Source organism: Merops nubicus, unplaced genomic scaffold (genome assembly GCF_000691845.1).
Source record: "Merops nubicus isolate BGI_N331 unplaced genomic scaffold, ASM69184v1 scaffold10536, whole genome shotgun sequence".
NCBI lineage: Eukaryota > Metazoa > Chordata > Aves > Coraciiformes > Meropidae > Merops > Merops nubicus.
The window spans coordinates 8,307-18,833 of NW_008615623.1; the positions used below are offsets into that span (position 1 = coordinate 8,307).

Below are 10,527 nucleotides of genomic sequence, written 5' to 3' on the forward strand. Positions count from 1 at the left end.
CAGCAAAAGAAATGGCAGGGCTTGCCCCTCGTGTTGCCTCAGCTTTATACTGGGCATGACGGCTACCCACTGGTGAATTCCAGGGTCACTTATCTTGTCTGCTCCTCCCTGCGGATGTGGCCTTTACTTTCTGTTCCCCTCCGTGCGGTACACAAGCTTCAGCAGCAACCTTGGGCTGCACACCAATCCTTGATGGTAACCCCAAACATGGAGCGTTATCACCGCTAGGAGCAGACAGTCTGCAAAAATATTCTGCTAACTTCAGAGAGTGCAGTTAATTCGAAGAGCTTTAGCTGAAAACTAAAATCACGGAACAGAATTAGTTCTGTTCTATCCCAAACTAGGACAATGTCTAAACAAACTCACTAAACCATCATCATAGCAAATGGAAAAATAAAAATTCTCAAAAATTTTGCTGAAATTCATGGAGCTGCAACAAGAATTGATAATAATTATTTCACAATATTCAGCTCTAACTAGCTCAGTGTTTACTGCTGTGAAAGCAAGCATGCAATCTGATTGAAGGAATGTTTCTTGTAGTAACCAAAGTCAACCAACTACAAACTTCCTGGCAGACCAGACAGAGGTTAAATTCTAACCTGATCCTGCTGACACAAATGAGGGATTATGTAGGTAGCAATTGCATTCCAGAGAAAAGAGTATTTTTGGCTTAGTTGAACACATAAAATTTATTCTTCGTACTGATTCTTGTAACCAAGGGAAGGTATGAGTCAGTTCTCTCAAAAAGAAGTCCCTAGAAGCAATGGTCCTCAATATGTCTTCCCACATTAGCAAGGACAAACAACTGATCAGGTTTACAAAACTGTTGGAACTGAAAAATTTGTTTTTGGTAAGCTGCAAGATTTCAGATAAAGTGTGGAACCAAAACTCAAGTTCAGCTCTAGGAACCTTCAGTAGATTTGCTAAACAAAACTACACAGCAGTGCTGCAACTAACTTGTTTTTGAAATAAAATGGGATTTTTGTACATAAACATTCTGTATAAAGTATCTTGCAAGTCATTAAGACACAGATGTAAGTGGGCAATTAGATGCCCACCTCCCACTTAAGCCATTAGAACGTAGGTATATCTAAGCAAGACTACATCTCCCCTTGATATAAGTTTATGTTTATCCTCTATTTGTTTCTCAGTCTAAGTTTAATGCATTTGTACTGAGTTGAATTGCAATGCATTTCAGGGAAACACAGCCATCCCTGAGACAAGTGCCTAGGGTTGTCACTGAGAGAAGAAATCTTAAGACTAGTAGAATGTGCAATGCCCTGTCCAAATAATCCCTGAAACTGTTTACAGTTGATAAATGAATGCAGAAAGTAATGGGTGTTGAGACTTTCTCCATGTAAAAGAAAAATATTTCTATCTACATAAAAATTCCACTTTTCCTCTAATTACTGAAAAAGAGTAGATTACACTGCCATGGAAGGCTGGGGGAGTGGAGAAAGCGGCTGGAGCATAATCTCCCAGACTCATTTCCTATTTGTCTTCTCTCGCCTGTAGCTGCAATCTGTGAGTTACACTGCCCAACGTGCAGTGTCACAGGGATGAGACGCTGACGCTCGGAGCACAGCAGTGACACTTCACAGACTTGAAATAAGAAGTCTTGCTTACAGTGAAGAAACTCAAATGGCCAAATCCTATTACAAGTAACACTGTTGTACTGCAGTTTCTGCTTCCAAGACAGAAACGGGAAGAGCTGGTCTCTAAGAAAGGGCTATGAAATGATGCTTTTAAATATTGCACAGCAGTAGCTTAGCAGTTCAATCTTCTCAAGGTCTAACAACTAGTACTGAAAACAACACTCAAAGCCATTCAAGGCTTTTTTTTTTTTTCTCCTTTATCAAGGAACAGCTCTTGTGAGAACACCAAAACTGGCATTTCAGCTGTAAGCTACTCCAAAACCACTCTGTATTCAGGACTGCATTCTGGTACTTCTATTGTTTAAAAGTGGAACTTCTTCTGGGCATTTGATCCTCAGTGCAGTACCAAGTAACATCTGTGAGGCTCTGGGAAAATGAACACAGCTGATCCTCAGATATGCTGATGCAGCACTCCGTGCTCACGGTTTATAGGGAACAACTCCATCAGTCCTTTCCACCTCCCTGATCCCAAGGTCAGGAGGAGCTAATTTAGACCTTGCTTTAAATAAAGCTACCTGAGGTCAGTTCTAAGTTACATTGGGAATAAAGGTCCCAAGGGCTAGCCAGCACAGTGTGAGCGTGCCAATATGCTGGAGACAGGCAGGAGAAGCTGACCCAGAGCTGCTTAGCAATGCTGGGCACCTAAGAAGGGCTGATTGCTGTTACTCCTCTCTTCCAGTGTATCACAAATGACGATCACAGAGCAAGGATGAACATTTAACAGCTCTCAAAACTGCTGCTATCTGCTTGGGTTTTTTCCTCCTCTCTAAGTCTCCCTTAAATCTGAAAATGGGCTGTGGATGCAATCATCAAATATATGTTACTGGAAGTGCTCAAAAAAGCAATGGCTGCTGGCATGGTACATGAATGGAAGGTGTGTTTTATAAATCTTACACGGAAAAATGGCTTTTCAGGTTGTTATGATCCAAAATGAGATAAATGATGTGCTTACATTCTTAATTCCAAATGGCTGGCAAAAGAATTCTGTACCAATGGAATTTTAAAGACTGTGCTGTATTGCAATCCACCAATAACAGATGATGTAAGTTAAAAATATGCAACCAATCAACATAGCTGAAAACCCAGAATCTGAAACCCCATGCATTTCATGTTTCCAGCTCTGATGTGGCATACACTGGATTCTGTATACAAGGGACACACTGCTGAACATATCAAATAGAATGTGTAATTTTATCTCAACTGATCAGGACTTGTTGTCTAGTTTATACTACAAATAAAACCTGATTGGGAAAGAATCCAAGATGACATGTATGAAAGTTATTTCTAAACTGCTTTTCACTGATTGCACCACCACATAATTCCTACTTGCCCAAAAATCAACAGCTGTCAGGGGAGACTTGTATAAAGACTGCACGATAGGGACTAAACCTGTGAACAGCTACTAGTACAATGAGAAATACTAATTGACTACAACAGTAAGTCCCACAGGGTGGGGCAGAGCTTCCTTTGGAGGCAGTGAAGCACTGAAAAGCCAGATGTTCCCATACAAAAGCAGTAGGTGCCTTGAACTCTAGAACTGTACATATTTAGTCAGATTAAGTACTCTGCCTACAATCCTGATCCTGTTTTGTTCCTTGAAGCATGACGTGCACAAAATACTCTCAGAAAAGTATTATTCAGTCTTGGGATTAGGATATTCTGTGTGGTGTGGAACATGAGGGTGGTCCATGCATCAGGCTGTGGTGGAGAAGGTGGTCCCTAGGTGAAACAGTTTCAGCCCAGATACTGACTGCCACGAGCTTTAAACCACATCCTACACGTATTTTATTGTACATATCCTCACAGACGGTGCAGAATTTCTAGAGATGTGATTTTTGATAGGTAAGTTTAGTAGGTCCAAACCCAGCATCTCAACTCTGATCAAGGAACCGCAGACTTGTACATTTTTGTGCAGTCTACTAAGGCCACAGCCACAGGAAAAGATGTATGAGATGAGTGACTCCAAGAGGTCAATGCAGTCGCAAGGGAGTTCAGGTCTTGGTGGTGCCTGAGAGTTCTGTCACAACTGCAGCCCACTCTTAGGTCTTCCACTGTAACCAGGCAAGCTTTTGCCAGAGAAAGAGCCATGAACAGTCCATCTTTCCACACTGCATTGCTTGCCAGCAGGGAAGGATTCCTTTGTTTGATTTCATCCTTTGGGAAGTCTGCAGTATCTGTACTACAGCTAAACATCACCTGTCCTTCAGCTCAGAGGTCTGAACTAGTGACATCAAACAGAAAAAAAAGAGAGATGAAATTAAAGTCATTGTAGCAGAGTTATGTCAGGTCATGCCACCAACCATGTGCTGGAGAGCACCATAAAATGCTTTTACACAACAGAGAAAGATCAGGGACCTTCTGATAGTCATGAAGGATGTCAACAATGTCCCAAGCACATCTCTCTCAGCACAGATTTTCATTGCCAAGTAATGCAAGCAATAGGACAGCCGTGTAAGCAAAACAGCAAAAGATGAGTCCTACATGAGATGGACCAAGAACTCCAAAGGAGAAGATAATGGTATTGCCAGTTATCCATCTGATCTTTTCAATTTCACAGGAGGATGAGAGAGAAAAAAAGGTGATTTCATTTTCTCTTACCTTTCAACTGAATCATCACTTGCACTCTGCTCAGGCACTAGTTTTGCATAACTCAGGGGCAGATTTAGACCCACAACTGGGCCTACAATACTGAGCCACAATATAACGTAATTTGTGTTTCTAGGGGGGAAAAAACACACAAAAAAAAAGCACAATAAACATATTATCCCAACATTTTTGAATTGCAGGCACACTTGACAGTCAAAGAACAACTTCATATGGAGCCATTCCTTCACTTTACCTATACCAAATGGATTTTAACTTTCAGCCCTCAGATGACAACACAGAATCTTCTTCTATTTGGACCAAAGAAGCTGTCTGGACCATTTCCACTTCCCAGCTGATTTAATTTATCTGCATTGCATAAAGCCTTTCGAGGCACTGCATTTTTTCTCACCTGTTAGGTTTCTGTGAACCAGTCAGTATAGAAGACATGAATTCATTAGTCCGGCAGGGGTGCAGAACAAAAAATGGCTGCCCAAGTAAGGGGTGCTCCTAAAAGAGAGTATCAGTTGTTTTATTATGCAAGGAGGAAACAGAAAAGACACCATATGCATTTAGAAAAGACAAAGCAGTGTCCAGTTAATACTTGATGCAGCTTTTCTCATTGCAGATCTAACCCACATTGCTCTTTTACTGATCACTGTTCATAAATTGATATTTGAGACCGTATTCCCCTATCTTAAAAGAGAAATAAGATCACCAAGCAGGCTATGCCACCATTTTAGTTAAAAAGTAATGGTTTGCCCAAGTAACTCAAGTTACTGCATCAGCATTACATGAATACAAGCAGGCAAAGCTACTGTGTAAACAGGTATCTGATCAAACCTAATCCATAAACCAAATCTGCTCCATGGAAAAGCTCTTTAACAACACTGAATTTATCCTTTCCTCTCCTCAGACTGGTGCTGAGAATATCATTTAATCTTGGGTCTGTAAAGGGGGAGGAAGAAGGGAGAGATGTCAAAGTGGTTTTAACTTCCACTAGGTGGCATATCCTCATTTCAGGCTCTGTGGAAAGATCTCCTGAAACACTTGTTCAAGAAGCCCAGTCAGAGCCATCCTGAGGGACCAGAGAAAATCATTTAGTGATGGTTAAGTTTGCAGACACAGTCCCTACAACACGGTGAGACTCTTGTTCCTCTCCACATTCACACAGCACACGGTGCTGCCAAGAAGTCAATCCAGTGCTCCATGAAGCTTTCACTTCCACCTCCAGCCAGCACTTGAACAGAATACGTGTTCTGACTTAATCAAGCTTGTGCTCACTGCAAGGCTGTAACAGTGATCTCATCAGCTCTCACATGGGTGATACCACCAGAGCAGCGCATCTCACTGCCCCAGGGAAGTGATTTTCCTTTAATGCTGCTGAGCTCACTGCCAGTACTTCTGCACCAAAATAAACAAAGCCTACCTCATCCCCTCGCACAACGAGGGGCACAGCAGCACAGCAGGGAACAGCCAGAAAGGGATTCCAGACAAGGAAGATGTCAGATACGAAACGCGACGTTTACAGCTGAGCACAGGCTGTGCTTAGAGGTTGCAAAGCCTGGGGCTCTTCTGGAGCTGAGAAGCACACAACGCAAGGCTGAGGGGCACAGGGAAGCAGGTGTGGAACATGACAGAGAAACCATCAAGATCTCCACCTCTGCACAGCGTTCCCCTCTCTGCCGCGTGAGCCTGTCCACTGCACCATGCTACCCACCAGAGCCACGGCAGAGACCGACCACAAGGATTACCACCATGGGTGCTTTATCCTGGGAAAAGACCCACACTTCCTTAGATGTGCTTTTTGCAGTGGCTCTGTCTCTCAGTGGCAAAGAAGAATACTAAGTTTATGCTCTGACACAGACTTTCCTTGTCCCAGCAGATACAGTCTGGCTCCCCTACTTAAGTGATGGCATTTTCTCTTAGTCTGTAGCAAAGTGCCTGCACTGAAGAGAAGATGCTTACAAAGTCTTCCTGCTACACAGTAAAAACTCTTTGTCCAACCCCTTGCCTAAAAATGAAAAACAAATTCTAGCCTGTCATTTTCACCAAACAGGACATGTTCTATATTATTAAATATTAAACAGGGTCTCTTACTGCTGAAGGACACTTGGTTGTTATGCTGAAAATGTCCTCATGAGCACAAATCACCTAATGTCTAAGAGAACTTAAAAAAAAACTTCCAGAGGCTTCAGAACATACAAAAAATAATGTTCAAAAAGCTTCTCTTTACATTGCAGTGCAAACTGATAACTTGTCCTAGAATGCTACCATCTGCTGTTGGTAAAAGTGAACTGATGTTGTTTTCCATTGAGAAAAAGTGGCAGTTTGAATTAAAAATCCTTTCTAATTATCTACTAGCTTAAATCAGCTTAGGTCTCCAAATAATTCTAGAAAATACATTGACTGTGCCAAAGGTACTCCTCAAAGATGGCAAAAAAGACAGGTAACAGTATTTACAAAATTATTACGCAAAGAAAAAAAAAAAGTAGATTAAGCATCAATTTCAGCAAACAACCTTACACAAAGAGCATAAAGAGGTAGCACACACTCCCAAAAAGAGCAGAGAAGATAATCTAGTCTTTAAGTGACTTAGCACTCTGAGCAAGGAACAAAGATAATTCCCAAAGGTGAATACTCAGCCTGAAGTAATTCCCAACCCTCTCTCACTTGGTAGTTGATTCTGTCCTGCACTTCTTGCTTCAGCAAACCACCAGTGAGAGACAAATGGAGGCCAGACCTGATTTTTTAAAAGAAGCTTATTAACTTTCTATTCAACAGCTTTCTTCTTTTAGTCCTTCCTCTTCTTACAGCATAACAGAGTGACACTGAAGAAATTCCTAAGCTCTAGCAATTGCATGTCCTGGAAAAGCAGAGTGCGTTGCTACTCAGTTTTTCAAAAGGGTAACATCCTTGCTCCCACCATCTTTGTCATCAGCCTGTGACACACGAGCATGTGACAGAGGTGAAATCTGTTCACGCTCCAAATTCCTTGCAATCTCTCCTCTATTCTTCTTGAATGGGTGGAAAAGCTCTTTCCTCCCCTCTGGACCCAGCAGATGTAAAGGGAGAGGGTTTTTGTACAGGATCCAGCCATCAGATTCTGTGTTGATATGAAAGCTCTGAGAACACTTGATCTTGGTTAGTCAAACCCTCTTCCTAGCTTGTCCTCTTGTTCTTCAAATTATCAAGGATTGCTTTGTACACTTCCTGAAGTAACAGCTGTGCCAGGGTGGTGCAAATCTCACTATAATCCACAGGATTTTGGATGGCAACAATGAAATGACCCAGGAGTTTAGATAAACTCATGCTGCTCCTTGTCTACGCTCTGAGAACGGCACATGCTCTAAAGCTGCATGTCTGCACATTCAGTAAGAGTTGCTTTGGTTTCCAGTTAGCAGGGCATTTTTGAAGACAGTCTCTTACTGGTTTACCTCTAATCCAGGAAGCTGAAGTTTATTACTACACAGATCCTTCAGCATTAAAGTCCACAGGCATGACGATGTCATGCAAAACAGCTGTGCCTGAAGTTGGAATTTTTCAATAACCTTGCAGCATGTATCTTTCTTACCCTAGACAAAAGGCACAGAACTGCAAGTTTCTGTGCTCTTTATTCAGAACCTGAAAGAGAGGAATATGTCAGTAACTGATAGGGAAAAAAAAAAAAAAAAAAAGCAAAAGAGATTAAAAGAAAAGAAATTCTGAGCCAAGACCCATTAAGCAGGAGCCTCTAAAAACAGAAAAGGCTGAGGCAGGGAAGAGGAGATGTTTAGCATCAGGGAAAATACTATGACAGCATCAGATCTGATTCAATCAAATCCTAAATTCCAAATCCTGTACATAATGGCAGCCCCAGGAGGCTTTAATGTCTACTCAAGGCTAAACCACTGACACAGCAGCTCTGAGGAGGAAGTACCAGAGAGCTGCCAATAAAAATGCAAGAGTTATCAAAGCCCTGAACGATTTCAGAATTGGTAATGGGCTACAGAGCCTGTTCACTGCCAGGTCACCAGTTCAGATTTGGCCTGGGCTGGCAGCAGCTAGAACTCGTTACTGCACAACAGCTGCACGTGCAGTTGTTGGATTTTGCACAGTCAAAGTGCCTGAATTAGTGCCCTTGCTGGTAGTCACTGCAGATGAGTAGGACCGAAGATGGTGGTTTATCTTGTTGCCACAGGGGACAGTCCCTGTAGGTCAGCTCTGAAGTCAGGAAAAGCAGGAAACTCCCACTTCTGTTCCTCGGGGCTTGCCCTGAGACAGTGCCATGCACATGCAGTACGATTACGATGAATCCAGGTCCTTCTCAAATAGTATCACGAGTGTGAGAATGAGGTACGATTACGATGAATCCAGGTCCTTCTCAAATAGTATCACGAGTGTGAGAATGAGTGAAAGTTTGTGCTGCATCGGCTTCAAGAGCATATTTACTACCTGCTGCAGTCATCTGGTGGAATGATGACATTCCATGTGCAGTGAAATGTATCCTGAGCAAAGTAGTAGGGCAGCAATACTGGCCTTCAGCTAGCCTGATCCATGACCCAGCTATATAAAAATATAAAGTAGTCCTACTAGGACTTCATGCAAGAAAACCTTCCACTTTAAATGGTATAAAGGAGTCTTCCCACTTTTAGTTTACAATTAATCTTTTTCCAATCAGTCATGTAGCAATGCATTTTAGAGAGCAATATGTGTGAGTTTCAAGTCAATTCTCACAATTATTCTCTGGCTTTGTACAGCAAGAACCCATTTGTGGGTTGCCCACAACTCTTCTGGACAGCAATACCCTGACACACAGTTTATTTGAAATCAACAGCATTATTTTCTTCTTGCATCTCTCTATCTATGAGGCTGATTCATAACACTGTCTGTTCATCAGCATACACTGGAGCCCATCATACATCTGCATACCCTTGAGTCTGACCCAGCTTCAAGGGAAATAAAATTTTTACAGGCAGCAAACAGCTCCATTGAATTTGAAAGCCCAAAACATTGCTTCATTTATTTTCTGTAGAAAGATATCTTTACTAGGTGACTTCAAGAAAGACTTCTAAGGAAGTTCTGTACCCACTTAGCTGTTACCTCAACTACTCCCATACAAAACCATGCAAGAGAGAGATGGATGAAAGATGTTAAATGTTTTACTGGGTAGTTTGAAAATGAATGTAGTTTTGTTTAGGAATGTTACAGAAGATGTTATATGACTGAGCACTGACAGCAGGACAGCCTGCTGTTTGTTAGCTGTGCAGCTACAACCATCCACGCACAGGTAAGTGGTGAGCTGCCTCGGCTGCGAGGTTAAACTGGTGAGCTTAAACCTCCTTCACCCAGGTTTATGTTAGACAGTGTGCCTGAGCCCTCAGCACCATCAACAAGAAACGAATGCTGCAGGCTACCAGAGGACTGGAAAACATTTCAGTTGAGCAGAAGCATCTTCTATCTTGTGTAAGAAGGCCTCTTCTCATGAAGCCCACCAGGAATGTGAATGCTTCATCGACCACCTTCCACCTGTCCTGGCATCTTTTACTAATGAAACAGGAATGTCTCTCAGAGGGTTATCAGAGATGTAAAAAACTAACTTCATCCCCTCTCCTGTGTAGTGCCTATAACACAGTGAAATGTTAAGACATGAATCTGAACAGCAGCAAAGACTGGGTAGTTCCTAAGTGCAGGTATAATTAAGCCTCAAACTTCCATCAGATCGGATTATGTCATTTTATCGAGCAGTGCACATAGGAAATACTATCCATGTCAGATTTAAATTAAAAATAAACATTACTTCAGGTAACGGGTAATTGCCTGTACGTATCTCTGCTGTGCTCTGCTCTGCTCTCCTCTTCCCCAGCCAGCAGGTATTTTGTTGTCAGTACATCTCTTGTAACAGCACCATTTATTTTGTCTGTCATAACTGGAGCTCTTCCAGTAGTAATGGCTTCTATTTTCTCCAGTGCTACATTGAACTGCCTTCAAGCATCTATCACAACATTTATGGTCTCTCCATTTATGATAGTGCAAGGGATTTGTGCCCGAAAACACCTCTTCCCTGATCCAGTTTGCATGATGTTGCTTTGCAAAAATAAACTCATGGAGAGGTGTCAAAAGTTTCATGCAGGATACTACCACCAAACACCAGAGCCAGGACCATTTCTTTCCAGACACGTTCCCAGAAGAGTTCACAATCACAGTCATCAGGCCAGAAAAAGAAGGCTGGTTTAATAAAACATAATCCTTCATAATCTCATCCATTTAGGGAAATGGAAGGAATGATGTAGTGAATAAAGAAGTTACA

The 10,527-nt window shown here is 42.0% G+C and overlaps 1 protein-coding gene across 1 annotated transcript in view; it reads right to left on the minus strand.

Moving 5' to 3' along the window:
- Window positions 1-10,527, minus strand: part of ATG10 (autophagy related 10) — an 82,128-nt gene that overhangs the window by 1,832 nt on the left and 69,769 nt on the right. Inside the window, exons 5-6 of the mRNA XM_008942581.1 lie at window positions 4,651-4,748; window positions 4,254-4,373 (exon numbers count right to left, since the gene is read on the minus strand). Of these exons, the coding sequence (XP_008940829.1) occupies window positions 4,254-4,373; window positions 4,651-4,748 (218 nt within the window). The remainder of the gene's footprint in view (window positions 1-4,253; window positions 4,374-4,650; window positions 4,749-10,527) is intronic.